The sequence below is a fragment of the Triturus cristatus genome, chromosome 4_1 (genome assembly GCF_964204655.1).
Source record: "Triturus cristatus chromosome 4_1, aTriCri1.1, whole genome shotgun sequence".
Taxonomy (NCBI): Eukaryota; Metazoa; Chordata; class Amphibia; order Caudata; family Salamandridae; genus Triturus; species Triturus cristatus.
Genome location: NC_140585.1, coordinates 1133766118 through 1133786578, shown reverse-complemented (window position 1 = coordinate 1133786578; position 20461 = coordinate 1133766118). Strand labels below are relative to the sequence as shown.

General features: G+C 42.5%; 1 protein-coding gene across 3 annotated transcripts in view; it reads right to left on the bottom strand.

Annotated features, from left to right (window-relative positions):
• Positions 1-3626: 3626 nt before the first annotated feature.
• Positions 3627-20461, bottom strand: part of ASB15 (ankyrin repeat and SOCS box containing 15) — a 130221-nt gene continuing 113386 nt past the window's right edge. For all 3 annotated transcript variants that reach the window (XM_085654197.1, XM_085654196.1, XM_085654198.1), the window contains 2 exons: positions 16620-16773; positions 3627-6383 (listed from right to left, as the gene is read on the bottom strand). In XM_085654197.1, the coding sequence (XP_085510323.1) occupies positions 6211-6383; positions 16620-16773 (327 nt within the window). In that variant the 3' untranslated portion in view covers positions 3627-6210. The remainder of the gene's footprint in view (positions 6384-16619; positions 16774-20461) is intronic.

Below are 20461 nucleotides of genomic sequence, written 5' to 3'. Positions count from 1 at the left end.
CATGCTATGTTCCACCCTGGCTCTGGCAGTTGCTTCTTGGTTCCTTGCTAAACAACTATCTTGGATTTACGAGCGACGACTCAGTGGATTTCCTGTTTCCAACCCCACCACAAGGGGCTTATTATGACCTCCTTGCGCCATCGGTGCGTCACGTTGCGTGACGCATCGACGGCTCAATCTGCTGCGTGAAATTTACAAGCACATGTAAAGCCACCCTGTGTGGCTTTACGTGTGCTTGTAAATATCGCACCATTTCATGCAACATATTGCATGTTAGGGGCGTGACATGGGTGTTGCTGTGGGTGTTCCCATGCCACACCCATGTCCACTGATGCATTTCCAGATTTACAAGCCATCGTAAACCTGGAAATGCTTAAAGATGCTACGCCACCCCCAGGGGTGGCGTAGCGAGGCGCAACGAGGAGAAATGTTTTCATTTCTCCTAGTTTTTTCCTCTTTCAATGCGTGCTGCATTCTACAGCAAACATTGGAAGAGGAAATCACCTCAAGTGATTGTTTTTGTGCAGGAGGGTGCCCCTTCTTGCACAAAAACAATCTCCCATGACGCAGGCATCCTTGCACCATGGTGCAAGTGTGCCTGCACTGGCGCATGGCAGCACTTTGTGAGCTGGCACAGGGAAAGGCACAGAAATGCAACATGTTGCTGTAAATATATTGCATCCCTGTGCCTCGAAACAACGCAGCATGGCGCAGCAAAATAACTTGTGGCACCGAGCTGCTTTAGTTTCCCATAAATAAGCCCCATAATGTTAACTCAGTCAAAGGAAATAGAAAAAATATTGACTTACTGAATGCAGCAGGCAATGGTGTCTGTTCACAAAATGGAAACACAGGAAGTGGTCATATCCAGTTCATTCTTTTGTGCATGTTGGGACTAGGGGCCATATTGGAGGAACATTCTTTTTTAAAGCTAAGTAATGATGTTCTGTCAAGCAGGGGAACTGCTCACTTGGTAAGGCCTGCGTCAGGAAGACGGTTGAGGAGGGAATGCGGCATTTCTGGCATGTCCTGTGATTTCTATGTACTCCTGCTGCTTCGAGCGTAGTTTGTGGCCCAGCCAGAGTGGAATTTACTTTAAAGGAGAGGACGAGCTCTAAGGCCAGTATCTCCTCTCCAGGTCGTCCAATCTCCTCTTGTTTTCTTTCTTAGCTATAGCGATCAGGACCATTGCTTCTCCTCTGACTCCCATTTTGTGCTCCTCCCATATAGTAATCGCCTAGGCAACCAATCCCTAATTTTAAGTGAAATAGGGATTTGTACACTCGCGTAGCACCCCCGAAAATCTCACATTTTTAAGATACCAGGGGTTGGTCGACCACACCCTCCCAATTGTGTCCAGCTTTGTATGAACCTCTGCTCACAGTGGTGAACGATCCGCTATACCCCTGGTTAAGTGCTGCACATGTGAAACGTGGTGAGCCTGTGTGTGTTGAGTGAGGAAATAGTCTATAAAGATAAACTGCCATGCGTGCCCAAATCGAACAAGTATTGTTTTTCCAGGGGATTGTTGGCACTCCAAAGTCCGTTTGCCACCAGAGAGTCATGTAGGTGGGCCTGCTCTCTCTAGCAAATTAGTTTTGTGTGTCAATCAGTCCCAGTCCTTCCGTATTACCATGTCAGAGTTGTCACCCATTTTTAAGGGGCCATCCGGGAATTGTAGAGCCTGTGTCTTGTAGGGCTGATGTACTTAATTTGTGTCATATGTATACTGAGCATACATTTAATGTTAAGCCTTCCTACTCTCCCGTTGTAGCCCACATACTTGCCCTGAAAGCTGTTGTGTTGCCCATGTGGGCAAGCATTTTGTAACCACACCTGTCCATGGCTTTATAACTGTCTCCCATCCTGTGTGTCTCCCGAATCAGTGCTATGTCAGGGGCATGGCGTTCCAAATATTGTAGTACAGCTCACCTTTTGACCTTGTCCCCCAGTTCGTTAACATTCCATGACAGTACCTTCAGTGACTTCGCTTTGGCCACATTTAGGTCTGTCCCCAGTCAAGACAGCATCAAACATGGCCTGCCTACCCCCCGGTGGGCATCCTGGAGATTAAGAGGTCTGGGTCTAGTCTTACCTATTTTGTGCTTTCAGTCTATTCTTTTCTTGACTGCTTGTCCACGGCATCAGAAATGCACTGTATAATGATTTTTGCTTGGATTGTACTAGAGATTGACGGAAGGGTCATTCCACGCTAGTTGTTACAGTTGGTTAATGCTCCCTTCTTTGGAATTTTGACGATGATGCCTTAGCTTCAGTCATCTGGTACTTTCTTTCCCCCAAAATTGATGTAAAAGTGGTTGGAGGATCTTGGCTGCTGTTTCAGGCTCTCCCTTGAACATTTGTGCATTCAGGTTATCTGGCTAGGAGCTTTCCCATTCTTGAGAGATCAGATGACAGTGATGATCTCTTCTTTATGAGATGGGGTGGTGTTCACATCCAAGTCTGTCTCTGCTTCTCTGATGTCCACTACGTTTTGTTGGTACTGGTACAGCTCTTTCTCTGTTGTGAGTAGCCTGCCTTGCTTGTCATTGATAGGGGTGTTGTATGTTGCACGAGACTTATCACTTACTATCTTTGTGATCTTGAAGACCTTCACAAGATCCATTGGCTTAATTATATACATCAGCAGGCGATGAAGGACCTGGGTTTTTGGCTTAATACAAAATTAACTATGGAACAGCATAGCAGGGGGTTGCTGCCTGCTGCTGTGGATGGCTAAGATGCCTTAGAAAGATACTGTAACTCTTACCCTCCGAAACCCAAAAAACGATCATGCAGGCGTCGGTAACTGCCACGCTGGATTATGGCAACATGCTCTATTTGGGGGCTACAAACGCTTGAATAAGGCCTTTGAAAACCATTCAATATGCGGCAGCACATTTGCTTTGCCATATTCCTTGCTGGGTCTCAGTTGCCCAATATCTTTATCATTTGCATTGGTGTCCAATAACAAAACTGATTAAATTTCAAGTTTTTAAAGCACTGCACCAAGCTGGGCCGGCATGCATTCGCTCTCTGATCTTCCCTTGTATTCCTAAACGGACGCTTTGTCCTAGTGAACTGAATCCTGCCTCCATTCCTAAAGTCGGATTAACTAGACAAGGTGGCAGGTCCTTCAGGTTTTTAGGACCTAAGCTATGGAATTCTCTGCCCCTCCATCTACGCCTCTGCAACTCCTATGAAACATTCAGGAAGATGCTTAAGAACTGGCTTTTCTATCTTTGGGCCTAGGTTTCTCCTCCCCACCAGTGCTGGGTAATAATAATAATAATAACAAAAATGTCTTGTAAATTAAGTAAGCACCTCAGCCTTTCAAGCAGAGCCTGTTGAGCATTATGATGAAGTATGTCCTTTCAGTTCCCAGGCCCAGATGGAATCAAAGGTACCAGGAAATGGTGTGGCAAGTATTGCTTGTTATCACTGGACGGCAGTGGCTCAATACTAGTGCACCCTCACTAAATAGCAGAAACCTCCTTTTTGACGTGCATGGCATGCTAAGGTTAAGCTTTAGGGCTCTTTTTGGAGGATGGTGCAGGTTTGTAAACAAAGTTATCGTTAACACATGAATCATGTACAACAACAACAATGGCAATAAGTACTATATCTTCGTAGAAAATGGGATTTTTATTTACAACAAGGGACACTAGTACAGTGAAACATGTGATGGCCAACAAAGCAATAATATCACCACCTAGTGCAGGGACCATCTTCACCTCTATCTGCTCCCAGTTTAGCAGCACTGTGCTACCCTAAAATGGGAAACATCTGCAGTATTCGAGTCCCTCTTTAGCAGATGTACACTGTGTCAGGTTGGCATGCATGGAGGGGTTGGAAATTGGTTCTACATGTTCAACTCAGTATAACTTTAATTGTTTAGTTCAGTTGTGCACAGGCTTTATCACTAAATGCATGTGTGGTGAGGCAGGGGGAAGTTATACTGAAATCTGTGGGGTTCTTGCAGCCCTTGCTTCGGATGAGGTTTCATGCAACTGGGGATAGTTGGATCTTTCCAATGTGCAGGTGGTAGTGGTGTTAGGGGAGGGGGTCAGCTTACCACAAGCACTTAAGTACAATGGTCAAGAGAATCCTCGTCAGTTCCCAACAAATCTACCACCCAAACAGAAGTGGAAGCAACCCTCTAAGTAGGGCTCCATGTCCTTATTTGAGCGTTCAATTCTATTTAGCAAGGAAGGCACATGGGGTTTCAGCCTCCAGGGGTCACTGTCTGTGTTGCAACATATGCAATGGCTGTCTCGTGGTGGCCTCAGATGATGAGATCACTTCAGACATCACAAAATAAATGGAGTGTTTTGCCCCAACACACATCTTTAACTCTCAGCGGTTGCAGCGTCAATGAGTATAAAGTGCACAAAGACATTCTCTCACAGGAACAACATAAAGACAATGGCAGAGGAAGCAATCTTTGTGGCTTTATTTTGCTCTTAAGTAGGTTGAGCAGTGGCACTCTGGACCTGCCAGTAGTTCCTCATGCTCAGGGTGCAGAGATCCTTCAAGCAAGCACATGGTAAGTACACTTTAATATTATGAATGTTTGGGGAGGATCTTTACACTCTTTGCAGTCTCTTTCTCCTCATCACAAAGTAATAGACAGCTTCTCTCAAACCCAAAGCTTTACTGGCTCTCAAGGAGGGCATCACTTTGGTGTGTTGCCCCTGGTTTAACCCTTTGTCTGTGAAATTGTACAAAACTCCACCAAGGTCAAGTGTGAATTGATATGCTGGTCACAGTAGCTTACATCCCAATGTTGCAGTAGTTGTCAACCTAACTAGCCGCTCAGGTGCTGAGCTACACATGACCTAGCTTCAACTAAGTGCCTGTCTTTCCACAGTCTAGTAAGTTGGGTTGTAGTTCACCCTACTAAGGATGGGGTACATTAATATGTAGCATTTCTCCAGCAGTTTCTACAACAGCACTGGGGAAGAACAATATAAAAACATGTGGAATACATGCCAACAAATTCAGGATACTAGTTTCTAAGATCAGGAAAAGATACCAGGACGATCACAATGGTGAAATGTAGACATGAGGGGCACAGAAGCTTTGCACATTGGACATCAGACATGAAGGTTATTGAGGAGCCACTTACAGCCTGCCACTTAATAGTTGGACATTCTGTGAGTTTGTGGGCAAGGTTTATGATGAAATGGCTGGAAAGAGTTGTAGGTGCATGTAGATTGGTAAAACAAATCAAGGGCACAGAGTGGTGTAGAGTAGAATGTCAGGGAGACATTGGCTCTTATACAAACTGCTTGTCTAGCCACAAGCAACCATAATAGCCTTTGATGAACAGATGGACAATTCTGAGGTGGAGGTGGCCAATGCCCTGAAAGAATATGGATTACGTGCCATCTCACCACTCTAGCAGTGGCATGTTTATGACAGTCAGAGAAACTCCCAAGAGTCTTTAAGTGGTATGTCAGTGCCTCAAGGATTGATTGATATGCTTGAACATTTAAACTCACTCATTCTAACCACTGGGGACCTGCCCAGTCCAAGATGGACCATTCTTGGGGGCACTTTGAGCTATGTCTGTCTGATTCTACTGCTAAGATGGCTACCTCCTTGAAAGGTCAATAGGAAGTTAGTAGTGCTTCTCTAATGATAACGATTTCTGAAAAAGCAGAGTGGCATGCCAGAATACTGACTACAGAATTATTGTACTACAAGAATGTTAGAGAAAAAATTATTAACAACCAAACTACGGTGGATGTAAGTATATGTTGGTAAGTGCAGATTGCGATTCATAACATGACACCTACATTCCATGAATACATTAATATTGTTAAGTTACATATATGGTAACTTAGGAATAGGGAACCTAAACTGATGGAAACTTTCCTTGCTGACATTTAGATCATTGTTATTATTGCTATTCTAGTAGCATAATAATTAAAACTTGTCATTCTGGCATCATCCCAAGAACACACCTAAATCCCACTACTACATTTGCTGGTATTGACATTAGGAGTAATAGTACTTTGGTGGCATGTATAAGTTGCAACATTACAGTGTGTTTCCTGCCATGCTTCACAGCCGGCTACACATGCATAGTAATGTAAAAGCTTTAACTCCAGTTGCACGCTAAAAGAAAGAATTGTAGAAGTGCCTAACAGTGTCTAAACCCTAGAACACATCAAGGTCAATTGGATAAAATGTGAATACATCGTTTCAATAAAATTCAAGACCCCTTCCATATAAATCATACTCTTTATACAAGATAAAGTCTTTAAGAACCGGAGGAAGTGGTAGCTTCTCCATTAAAATAGGTCTCTGGAGCCTCCGAAGACCTACAAGTCTGCGAATCTTCAGCCGGCACAAATGTTGCAACGTCCGGGGGTTCTCTAGAGAAACAAACAAGATACAAGACAATGCAAATGGTGACACCAATTAAAACTGAAACATGACAAGGGGTTCAAATTTGCATGGGTCATGAGACAAGATTAAGGAATTTAAATCAGTACTTCAAAGGCCCCAGTATGCATATGTGAAAAGGATTTCCTGTTGTATATCTGTATTTGCTTAGTTTCTCACACTCACTTTTTACCTCACTCGCATTGTGGACCTCTATCACACATGTATGGACAGGTTCAATAATTTGACAAAATCCCAAAGGACATACTCAGTCACAAAGTCAGGCTTATAATTCTTAGGTGAGCCAGGGGTGGTATGTGCTGCACCGTCTTTCTGTGTCCATAGGTGGGAGGTGGCATGGGCACAAGTGATGCACGATATATCGTTTAAATCACTCCATGCACTTTACCACACCAACCCATTTAAGAAGATGTGGACCCAGGGATGTGTGGCAAAAATTATTCTTAGCTGGCAGCAGTGACACGATAATTCTCAGAACAGGGGGGGGTCATTATTTACAAGGAGGCAGAGAAGGACACAATTATAACTGAGACATTTTTAGCATCCCACAGTATGAAAACACTTGTTTTTAGGAGACAGTACTTCACAATGGTTACTCTATCAAGTAGCTCTCTGTGACAGCTGACCATATTGTTTACTTGTCTATGACTGCTCAACTGCGCTTTGTTTTTCCTCAAAACTCCTTGTAGAATGGTTGTATACCTGCACCTAATATTACCATTGTGGATTAGTTATCCGTTTATGCATTCAACTATTACCACTATCCACCCCAAGAGCGCCAATGACCCCTTCACAGTGCTGTGGTATGGTTCAGTGAATCAAGTGCAAGAGTCCACTGTATGCTGTGAGCAGCAGTAGGACACCTCTGTGATCTTTTCCCAGTGGAAGACATTCTTACATGTACCCTGAGCAAAACTTTACAATCTATTCCCTGTGCAAGACTTCACTTTGTTACCTATAGCTCGTGTGAGTCAATTTGCTGTGAGAGCCATGTTCCCACCTGTTCCTTATCGCAGCATTGACTTCACTGGATCTACTACACTTGGATATTTATTCAGCCAGTTCTACTGCAACTTTGGCAGCTAATGCCTTTATCATATCTAGTAAGGAGAAGTTTTAGGGGAGGGTTAAAGAATATTCCGATGTGCACCACTTAGTAGTAACATTCTCTTCTTTGTCATTATAAATGCAGCCCGAACAACCGGCATGCATATGACCCACATCCAACATATCCAGGACTGTCTTGCTTACTGCATGCACCCTCAAGTTCTTGATTGACTACCTCGTCCTGTCTATGGGTCATTGATAAACTTGGGTGGTGATGCTTGATCTCTTCCCGACACGGCCTCTACCCGACATCTGTGTGAAAGATAATTTCACCCTGGTCCAGGCATCATGGAAAAGATATAAGCCAGCCTGAATTTAATGTCAGTCCATACAAATCCTTAATTAGAAGCAAGAGATGACTATGGGTATATCAGCTCCAAGTGATTTACTGAAGACCGCTCCATCCACAAGACTCATTCCTAAGTTTACATTTTTTGTTTCCTCCTTTCTTCTCTATTCATCTTTTTCATCCTTCGTGTCTCCCCTTGCCATTTTGAGAGACCCTGATGGTGATGTGAAATGTTACACAAATTAGCAGCATAATATAACACTGATTGGTCTGGTTCTAACCAAGAATTACTGGGGTGCAGAGGACTCATCAGGTCTTCAAGACTTTCAATTTTCCCGCAGGAAAAATGGGTAAGACTATTACTCGCAGCCACGTCCTGGCCTTCCAAAGACACCACTGTTCCTTGAAATCTCTCCTTTTCTCAAACTTACCTTCAAGTGTCAGATTCTGCACCAGCCCCACAAGTCTGCCCAGTCAACATCTTATCCTGAAACCTTTCCAGTGTCCCACATGTAGAATGTGTTTGATGCTTCCCCACACCTAATAAACATTGTGATGCTTTTTAATTTTTTTGGGTCCTGCATCGGTCATGGACGATTACCGGACATTATGTGGCCAGATATAAGGTCTCTGTCACTGTAGCCCTGGATGGGTACTAAAGAGCCCTGGGAGCATATTCCAAAATCTTACCTTTCCAGAAACAATTATTCCTTGTTGTAGCTCAGTGGAAGCTCTATAAGGCTGATATCAATGGACTAATACTAAACCCTGCCAAGTGTTTTCCATGTTATGGCAGGCGTGTGCCAAGGGTGAGTTTAAACCCCCTTACTTTTTCTATTGTCTTGAATAATGGTGATGCCTACCTGGACTGTAATGTGAGGTGGATTAATAGAGTGCTGCTTGCCAACTGTGAGGGTAACCAGGCAACGAGTAGGTGAGATTTGGCATGTGGGGAGGCTGGGTCTGAGTACAGGCAGTCTCGATGGTCCCCCAAGAAGACTAATTGCAAAGCCAGGTCTTCAGCTTCTTGCAGAATTCTAGAAGTGAGGACAAAGCCGTCATGTGTTAAGGGAGGTCGCTCCAGGATTTGGTGGCTTGGTCGACCTCCATTTCTGTGTCTGTGGATGTGGGTGTGTGTGCCAGTGAGAGTGATGCTGCACAAAGTTGCCAAGTGGGTTAGTGTAAGTGAAGTCAGTGATTGAGGTATGCAGGTCCCATGTTGTGTAGTGATTTGAATGCATGTGTGAGAAGTTTGAACTGGCAGCCCTTTTGGCTGGGGAGCCAGTGGAGCTCTCTGAGGAGTGGTGTTGTGTGGGCTCAGCGCGGAAGGGAGGGAAGTATTAAACCTCGAAATTCACAGACTCTGGAACCTGACAACTCCAATACTGCTGTTTGATGAAGAAGCTGCCCTATCATTTATTGGAATTTTGGTTGGGGTTGGTAAAAGGATTCAGAGATTCATAATAAAACACAGATCTGTGTGTTTCACCATGAGATTTAGGCTGATTTTAGCAGTTGAACTCACAGGGTGAAATGCCATGGAAAAAGTAGGAACTACTGAGGAACTTTGACAAGAAGTAATATTTACTCAAGTCAATTCTCATTTATAAGGGTCGCACTTGCAATTCTTGATTACTCTGCTCCCTGGAGCTGCCAATAGCCTTGGTATCAAAAACTAGGGTTTGTGGAATTGCCTTGGGTTATAAGGAAGAAAGGCCTTTTAATGAGTCCCATAGTGATTATGCTGATGATTTCACAAACCTCCCTATCTTACCCTAACAGTGACTTCATTATCCCTTCCATCATCCTTATACTGCCAGCCGCACAAGGTACCACAGGTCGCTATTAAATGCTCTTCTGAAATGGACAGAAAAGGTGTAATACCTCTGGTCATTACTGGAGAGCCCTCTAAAATTAGCAGAAAGGTGCCCTACTACAGTTAGTTGTTATTGCGCCCTCTGAATTGAGAAGAAATTGTGCAGGGTGATCTCTGGTGTCAGTGGCAAGACTACACTACCTCTGAACATTACTAGAAGATCCTCTAAAGTTAGCAAAGAAGGTTCAGTATCACAATTCATATAATTCCCTCTAATTTCAGCAGAAGGGTGTCATTTGTAATATTACCTATCCTTACAATTTACTGCACTAAATCATGGCATCTAAAAGCACTTTTAAATACGTATGCTGAACTCATTCAAGGTATTTGAAATCACTTTTAAATAAGTAACATTTCACCAAAAAATCAACATGTGAAACGGGAACCTTCTCACATTGTGGTCAGTCTTTCTGTGTCATGTAATATGAAAATCACCACAGCTAGGTGGTGCAAAGCGTTATATAAATGCAAACCCTTTTACCTCTTCCACACCTTTGCTATCCTTCCCAATCCAAATAACTGACTAACATATCCACCACTCAAATTACTTTCATATTTCACTATACTCATTCAGCACTAACACTGTATGGATTCCAGGGTAGCGTGCTACTGGCCAAAAAAACACTTAAACCCCCCATCTGGGGTAGCAAGCGCTATATAAATGCAAACCTTTTTTTCCTTCTCTATCCCTCCACTATCCTTCTCAATCCAAATAATCTGACCAACACATCGACCAATCAAATTACTTTCATATTTTCACTATACTAATTCACCACCAATCCTTTATGGGTTCCGGAGTAGCGTGCTTCTTGTCGGAAAAGCGCTTCAACGCCTCATCAGGGGTAGTAAGCGCTATATAAATGCAATTACAATTACAATAGACGCCTGAAGAAGGAGTGTAATATCTCAAGAACAAATTACAGAAACAAGAGTCCAATAATAGAAAGAAAAGCAGTTTTGATCAGCATCACTTCTTTTGTTTTTTATTGTAAGTATTATTTCCTTGAAACTGCACTGCTGCTTGATAAAAGTGACTTGGAATCAGCACTGCCAATGGGTTATCACTATTTACGTATGCCACGCTTTAATATATAAAAAAACATTTAAAAGCTTTTTTAAATAAACAACTGTGCCACAATGGGATCATTCTTGCACTGTGGTCAATATTTCTTTGTATATATGCCAATCAGTACAGCTAGGTTTTTGATTTGTACTTCGTATTTCAAATTATTGGAGTACACTTACATCTTTGGGGTCTCTTGGTACAGGTTGCAAGACCTAATTAGAAAGTGAGACATCTGGATTAGGAGAATAACCAAGCTGTACGTGCTTTTCTGAAAGAGATGACAAATCATAATTTGGAGATTTTTAGCCAAGGTGCTCTGAATAGGAGGAGCTTGAACCGAGAAAGCCCTACCATCAAGGTGGACTTTAGGAAGCGAGGAAAAGAAAGAAGAACTGGGGCAGCTGACCGGAGTCTTCAAGTGGGGGTAAGGGGTGTTTTGTTATTCTTCTAGAGTTAAACTCGGGGGTGTTACCATAAAGAGAGTGATGGACTATGCAGAGCAACTAAGTTAATGAACGGGAAGCTGAAGTCAGATGGGCTTGGCATGACTGGAACATGAGGCCCATGTTACAAGTTTGTCTCCCTCATCTCAAATAGTATACTGTTGATTCAGGAGTGAAGCATTTATCCCCGGATAGGGCTGTTACAGTAATCCAGTCTTGAGCTGGCGCAGGTACATAAAGTTGTGGGTCCAAGTAGGAGGCTGCATGGGATGCACATGTATCACCCGGGACGAGATGACAGGGTCAAACTGATAATTCATCTGAAGGGGTAGGGGGAATCAAGTGTGATACGGAAGGGCATATTTACCAGCCCATAGCGCCACTGCAGCATCACTTTTTTTGATGTTACGGTGGCGCTGTGTGCTGGCCCATATTTACAAGGCCTAGCAAAGATACTTTGCACGGCTTTACACAGTCTTGTTAATATGGCCTTAATTTCTTTAGCTGCTAAAATCTGCGGGCCAGAAGGAAGACTGCCAGATGTTGGTATTGCCACCAGCTATAAGAATTTCTATTTTGTCTCTATCAGTTTTAGACAGAGAACTAGCAAGTTTAACCCAATTCTGCACTTCTAAAGAACAACCTTGCAGAGAGAGGATAATTTTAGAGTTATTGCTAAATCTGAAAACAAATTGAGTGCCATCCACGCAAGAGTACATTTTAGACCCAAAAGGGAATATGATAGCTACTAGAGGTTTCAGGTTGAGTCTAAAGAGATAAAGGGACAGGACAGAAGCTTCGGGAACTCAGCAATGGGATACATTCTCTTACTGAAAATGAACATAAACCAGTCTAAGGCCTTGTTCTGTATGCCTGTGGAAGGCAAGTGGCTTATAAGGATCTCATGGTTGATGGTATCAAATGCTGCTGACAGATCTAATAAAATCAGGGTGCTTGGTGGGCAGTAGTCTGCCGCCAGGCAGAGATCACCCACCACAGTCAACTTTGTGATCTTGGTACAGCAATGTGGCAGAAGCCAGCGTGCCTGTCATCCAGTACATCCCAGGCTTCTCATAAAGAACAGTGCTGTATAGCTCCAAAATCATCAATAATCTTTGCCACAGCTGGGAGCAAGGCTTCTTTTTAACCACATCCATGCTCAGGACGGCTCCCGGCCGTCATGAGTCACGGTAGTCGTGTGCTCATGACGGCCGGGAGCCGTCCAACCGTTGCCGCTCCACCCACGCGCGGCAAATTCCCCACCTGTGCTGGCGAATTAATTAGTGGGCGGAGTTCGGACGGCTCCCGGCCGTCATGAGCACACGCTCACCGTGATTTATGACGGCCGGGAGCCGTCCTGAGCACCTGAGCGCCACGTCCAGCCCCACCCCCCCTCGCACCGCGGCGGAATTTGCCGCGCGTGGAAGGGGTTAAAAGTCACTACTACAAAACGCGTAACTGCGCAATACTCCTGTGGGTTGATACAAACTATAAAAGACACATCAGAAAAGCAATAGCTGACGAGGGCTGATTAAAAACCCTATATCTTTGTGCTTATAACTTTAGCTACAAAGACACTTAAAGCTTTTTTAGCTACGAAGGGAGCGTAGCAGTTAATAATTTTCTTGAAAATAATAGATATTTCTTGAACTGTGTGGGACCTGAAGTGTGTCTCGTGCTGATAGCCAAATAGCCACAGAGAGGATCCTCTGTGTCCCTGAGAGCTTGACCTTTAAATCCAAAGCAATGGTTATGAAGGCACTGTTTGTGATCTCAATGGCCTGTTCCGGTTAGGGTGATTGCTCCTAGACTGATTGCGGATAGTGGACCAGATCTCCAAAACCCTTTGTGTTAGAGGTAGAGTTCTAAATGCTGCTCTGTATTAGAAGGGAACAGTGAACCCATGACACTCTTTTAAGAGAGCAGTGACCTGTCCATGCATGGTTGGATTGGAAATAAAGGTGTGCTGTCTAATTCTGAATCTGTTTAATGTTTTTGATAGGCCTCAAATAGTAGTGAACTATAGTGATTAGTCTGGAGAGGGCAATGGTTTACTACTGCCTGTATGGAGCAAATATGTGACTGGTGATCAATGTAAGGGTATCCTCTTCTAAATGTGTGCAACACTCCCTAAAACCTCGTGAGATCCAAGATAATGCCATAGCTGAAACACAGGACCACAAAAAACATTCAAGAGTACTGAATCAGGTTCGGATTCAATATTCCAGAATGTGCAAAGTGACTCCAGAGTCTTTGTTTTAAATGCCATTACAGTTTAATCAGAAACTAGAGCTGTTACTGGCAGGCATATGATAGTTTCACCTAGTTAGTGTTTGAGTAAGTGTGTCAGTGAGTACATTTTAAAGCTTCTTCCAAACGATTTGACTCTAGACATTTTTATGGGAAAAAAAGAGAAGAAGAAGGGGGAATGGTAGACTATTGTTCCCTGGAGGGTTAATTTTTAGGTGTTTTCTAAAGAGGTCAAAAGAGGGGACCGCATTCAGATAGATGTGGCACCTTGCTTCACTGTTCTGGACCTACCCGATGAATGGTCCGTCACCCTTCTTGGTGTATTTAGATTACTATATTATGATAACTTCACCTTTGTAGGACCTAGGCTTACAATTGGGAGTCTTTGACTCAAAAGCCACCAACTGTTGGGCCTAACCTCTTGAGACACCCAGGAACCAGGTTCAGACCCTTAAATGTAATCTGAGCATGGACCAGAAGCCGGAGAAGCATCTTCTGTGCCTTTGATACCAGGTAAAATATTACCTAGTCACTGGCAGCAACTGTTCCATTTTGTACTCTCTCAATTTTTTACATACGGATCTTGACCAGCCCACCTTACAGTGCATTAGAATAAACTATCACCTACTGTTAGCACCTGGGGTTTCGCAAGGAACTCCTGATTTGTTTTGGATTTGTGCAGTCGAAGCCAGGTGTCCCGAACCCATACTTCCATTTGAAAGAGTCGTCAAACAAACTTATGTTCCTCTACTCTTCACTCTCAGAGTTTTTAACCTAGGTATTAACAGTGTAGACCTCCAACCTGAAACCATTTCCACTTAATGATGAGCAGGAAGGAATTCAAAACATGCTCTGAGTTGACTTTCTGATCTAAATATTAAAATGACTTAACTATAATTTACACCTATTAGTGTCTCCATGCTGACATAAGTGTAACAAGCACAAATGAGCACAGGCATTTCTCACTCATATATTCAGGTCATTGTGGTGTTGTCACAAACCATTGCCACAAGTAAGGAAGGATGGATGCTTTTCTGTTTTATTCAGCTGAACACCACTATTTAAATTTTCTGTCAAAAACCTTACTTTTCCTTAGCTGTCATATATTCAGGTCTTGAAGTCAGCTAATGAATGATGTCACAACAAATCTCAAAACTTAAGCACATACCATCAAATAAAGGACAATTCCAGAATGCTTATTGTTGATTATTTTTAGAGCTGAAGGATAGTGTAAAGAGAATTGTGATGTTCTCTTCAATGGATGTTACTTGTCAAAGAAAAAAATCCAAACAGCATCAATATTCTACAGTGACATCACAGACAATTGCTTGTGTAGATGGGTCACATGATCAGGTCACGGACACCGAAACACTACATTTCTAACAAATCCATTCAGCACAATTCAACCAGGAGAATCCAAAACAGAAGTAGAATGTAATGAGGTATCTACACCTGGCTGTCACAAGGCGTCCTGAAGAAGTAAGAAGGGAAAGATAAAAGTGATGGCCGAGAAACGTTTTCACATTGGACCAGCAGACCTACCTCTCACCCTACCATCTTCAACATGGCTGTGCTCAGAAAGATCTAATCAACCCATTGCTAAAAGGTCCTCACTGAATTTCAAAAGGTAACTCTGTCTCCACTCTCCCTCACTTCAGTGTCTCAATCTCCACCCTCCAGCTACACAAATGCAGGCAGTATACTTCACTGTCCGTGGAAGATGCATCCCATAATCCATCTTAGGTCATGTTAAACCAGAGGCAATCCAAAGAGGATCCTGCAGGTCGCAGCAACCATACTTAAACCACCTCATGGAGCCTTGCTGCTATCCATACCTTCCACACATGCTGTTGCATCTGCAGCTTCTTGGCTGCCTGGTAGCCGAGACCCATGAGGCTCAGAAGACCCGTATGAAGCTCTTAGTAGCAGGCTTAGAGAGTTTCTCACATGGGTCTGTTTCCGTTTATGCTTCTGGGCTCCTGGCTACTGCTTCTGTCTTCATTGCCAAAATGGCAATCACCTGCCTGAGGGTTTGCAGCTGCCTTTTTTAGTGACTCTGCAGCTAGTCCACTCCAGGTTTTTGTTCTCTTTTCTTTCTCCTTTCCATCATGGCTGTTGCTCCCTTGATTTGTTTCTGACTTTCCCAACCCATTATGTTTTTTATCATGTGGTGTTTGATATCCTTTGCTTTCATTGTTCTTCATCTATTTAAAGGTCTCTGCCTGGTTAGCGGGTGCATCGCAGAAAAAGCTGCATTCTTTTTTCTTGTTTCCTCACTTCTGCCACTTGCTGATCCTGACTCTTTCCTCACTGAACTTCTTTGTTGGATTCCTGATTACTGGTTCTCGCCAAACATATGCAAAATGCATCAATAAAGAGGCTTTTTACACCTTTGGCTTTGAGAACGTGTACTTGCCTACCACATATGTCAGTGTGTAGTGACAATATGACATCCAGAAATGGTCACACATTATCAAGGACAGCGGAAGACCCAGATTACGGGTAAGCATCCAGCTTTAAAACATGCATTCGACACATACAAAAGATATCAGTGCAAGTGTGTGAGGGTTGCATCTAAGCAGAGCGTTACATGAATAAGGCCAGTGGGCACTTACTCCAAAGGAGTGGTCTGTCTTATCAATCCCCAGAAAAACAGAATATTACCACCACAGCTTCATGTCAACAAACCAGGACATGGAGCAGAAACCTATGTTGGATTAGCATGTGATCCGGATCAACAAAAAGTCAAGTTACAAATTTCACATGTAGTTAGGTGACTTAGGGTAGAGGTGCACACCGGTTTACCATGCCAGGAAACGTTCCTGTCCAAAACACAGTAAATACATACATACTCACTTGTAAACACAAAACTATTTATATACAAAAGCATCCATACACACAAAAACACAGACACACACACACACACACACACACACATGTAAAAAAGCAAGTGAACACATGTCACTAGACATCCACACACATCCACCCAAACTCAGCCATACATAACAGTCTTAAGGGATAGGACATTGGAGAGGGGGCATCGGCAGGCTAGACAGGGGCATGGCCGCCTGCCACTTCTGGTGTGATATGATTTGCTGATAAACTATACCCCAACCCTTCTGACTGTCAACCTGTAAAAAATTCATCAAAATTCTCATCACTGGAAGATATTACCTAATATTTGGCATATTTGTGGCCACTCATATTGTGTTTCTAATGCAGATTTCAACTTTGCGCAAATGGCCACGGTGTCCATATAATCCAGCAAAATCCGAACCACTTTTCCGACTGAATGCATCATCCAGGAGACTGTGATAAATTCACAGAACTGAAACAAAAATCAAAGTTTACATTGAAATACATTCTACAGGAGGGTCAGAACAGATAGTGTTATGAGTTCAGGGCACACGATTATCAAACTTATTCAGAAATGTTGGGAAAATTAAACTAATTTGACTTGGAAATAATTACCACCATTCCTCAGCATGGTAGACTAAAACGTCTTGTTGATCCAATATCACTTTCCAATTAACTTTTTCACTCACCCCCTTTTAAAATATTTGAAAATATTTGGCACTATGAATTTCAGCGTAGAAAACAGTATATGTGGGGTATCAGTAATTATGTAGTAGTGGAACCCCAAATTCTATGGGTCGTGACTAAATCATGTGGCACTCAGAGCCAAATTAGGCAGCATTTAGAGGCACACTATGCAGCTGCCTTATTTTGTTATTTTTATTTAGACATTTTAACACACCTTGATACAAAAAGAATCCCAAATGCTTTTAAAGTATTAAGGATTCTTAAGTAAGAAGAACCATTCATGTTGACTAGATCCTATTAAAACCATTTTCACCAGCAAATAATTATTTAGTCTTGCAGGGAAATACAGGAACATTATTATATTAACATTGTCACTGATAACTCCAAAAGTAAAATAATGTGAGTTAGAAGAAATCTGCAAAACGTTCCCCGAGGGCAACAAATGTCCTCGTGCACCACAGGCAAACTATAAAACAAGCATTGGCAATTCCAATAGGTCTGGCTTTAAGGGAATGTTGCATGGTAAGGTGAAGCATTACAAGTAAATAGCATGGGAATAGATATGTATTTGTGGGGAAGCTAGAACTGTTGAATAATATGGAGGTTAAAAGGTCAGGTGACAATTGCACTGTTGAGCCACCTAAAACACCATGTGGCTGCCCAATCAGTGCTGCCGCCAGAGAAAAACAGCATAAATTATCGAGTTATCTAAGACACTTTAAATGCATTTCAATGTTGTGTGTGTGTCCCTAAAAGTTCAAGCTTAGGCAGCTTGGAAAATAAACAAAATGATCACAGCTGCATGGAGGACAAGCACATTTTTTTGGGAAGCACACAACTTCTGCTGAATCAAACCATGTACTCCTGCCTCCCAACATATGGTAGAGCCAAAGCCCCTCTCTAGAGATGCTCACATAATTGTCTAGCAACAGCTATGTTACCGAGCCAAAGACTAAAGATAAGACCAAGGACCTTTTTTAGAGTTTGGCGGATTGGATACTCCATCACAAAAGTTCCAGTTGTCTCATCAACTGTATTACAACTTCATTTTAACCTATGACACTTGTATAATGAAGAATGCGATATACGCCACTTTTGAGATGGATCATCCGATAATCCAGTCTCAAAATAAGGCCCTAAATTGTAGTAATGCAATTTACATCCCACTCAAAGTTATTTTCCACTCAACGGCAAGTCTGATACATAGAGCTAAAATATATCACCACATGACTCCTATTCTCAATAACCTTCAGTGGCTTCTTACCCCGGCAAGTAGTAATTTCAAACTCTGAGTCATTGTTCCCAAGGTGCTGCATACCAAGAATCCTCCATACTTCGCAGAATTACTCACCATTTCAGAAGGCTCAAGAGGCTTCCTGAGCCCAAACTCTTTGGGCTAATTAAGAGTGTGGTGGTCTTCTAACCGCTACACTCACAGTGGCACAGCAGTGGAGGTCCACCCTCTGCCGGATTACGGCTCTCACAGTCGTACCCTGGCGGTGGGGCGTCACAATGTAAAATGCTCAGGGGGACTAAGCCAATCCAGCTGATCATATTATGAGTTCCTGCACCGTCAGCCATTTCATGGAAGGAGCTCCACCTGAAAGGGCTGGCGGTTGAGAAACAAAGGGGGCCGGCCCCTATTTCCCCACCATGGGGATACATTCAGGGATGCACAACATGTGCCCCCCTGTTTGCATTCCCCCAAAGTGCCAGCATGGCATGGACATCACCTTTCATGCCGTACTGGAACTTTTTTTCCCGTTCCCATTGGACTGCCTGTTTACCAGGCACCGCCAGGGGAAAGCCAAAGGACCGACCGCCTTACATGAGTTCAACGCGTAATAGGGCAGGCGGTCTTTGAGCGGCATTGGCACAGCTGTGCCGATGGAGAGCTGGCGCAACTGTGCCAAAGTCGTAATCGGGCCATTTGTTCTTAAAGAATTCAAGATAGCCATCACCAGCAAGCAATCTTTCTTTTGTGCCACTGAATCAGCATGGAACTTTTTGGCAGTATATTTGAGGAAACTGACTCTTCTCCTACTTTTAAGAAAAAAAACTCAAAATTCACCTGTTCGAGCAATTTCTGAAACTCTGGGGCTTGCCTACATCCTCCACTTCATCCCAACCTTACCTAACTTTCATAACGACCTCCCTCTTGAGCATTAAACTGCTTCATTAACCTGTCCCGCCACTCAGCTCCCAAACCTCATGATGTAACCAAAAGTGTCTTTGCTTCAGTGTACCTGTTGGTCTTGATGCACTATGCAGGTTCTTATATAGATAAACACATAAATAAGTTTTATCTTTTACCTACCCTACTCCTACTCCTACTCCTACTCCTACTTTTGTAAATCAAAGTGCCATGGTGTTAGTCCTTCTTTGGTTTACCTTTTAGTCGAATTGGCTTTTAATTATTTATTATTTTGTAATTTTGTTTCCAAAAGAGCACTAAAGCGAAAGGAACTTCAAGCATTTCTAAGGGGCAAGTCCATCAGACAAAAGCAAAACGTGAAGAAAGAATACCTTAATTTGTGATGTGGTACTGACTCGCATAATAATCAGATTTTACTCATCTCTTAGTCTGTTGTGCCTGTCACTTACAACCTATTCTATAAACACACTTCTCACCTTACTCTTTACCACTGTGTGATATCTATATACATTGAGCACTTCCTTTCTGCATTATTCTTAAACTTAATTGATTACACTGGTTTTTATAATGTGCCAATAACGCACAATGCTTCAGTACTTATAGGCAGTAAGTGCAACTTTTTCCACGCGACAATATGTTCTATTTGAACACACATTTATAGCTAGATCATTGGCCATTAAAAAAGCATTGCCATTAGTATGATATCTCTATGAAGCAGTGTCTTAAACTGTAGGAGAATACAGATATTTAACTAAGACCTTTTCTGAATTGTTAAAGCAGACATAAATATCTACTACATGATAAGCTGTGGACAAAAATGTTTGTTCTCCACTATTAGCTAGATCGGAAAAATAACGGGTATATAAAGATGACGTTAATAATGTTAAATTCTAACAGTGAATCGTAAGGGTTAGGGATTATTAATGGTTCTCTTTACTTTTATGTTAAAATATATTACTGAATAGATAGGGTTGTCTATTATTAATTTGTCTCTTTGCTATTAATTCATCTCTTCATGTGTATTCATTCCTAGGTGTATATCTATTTACATATGTTAAAACAAGGATATCTTTGACCAAGAAACCAAAGAACTTTGACATGCATTGAATGCTACTAAAGCCATGACTGATGGAAGTGTGTACATAAAAACATTGCAAACAGGAAAATATATTTCGAACGATAACAATCATAGAGATAGATAAGAAGCACAATGAATTGAACATAAATATATGAGAAGAATTTGAATATTAGCCCAAGTGGGCCAAAGTGGCCGTGGAGGAGATGTGGCCTATACTCCATCCAAGCTCAGGGAAATTGT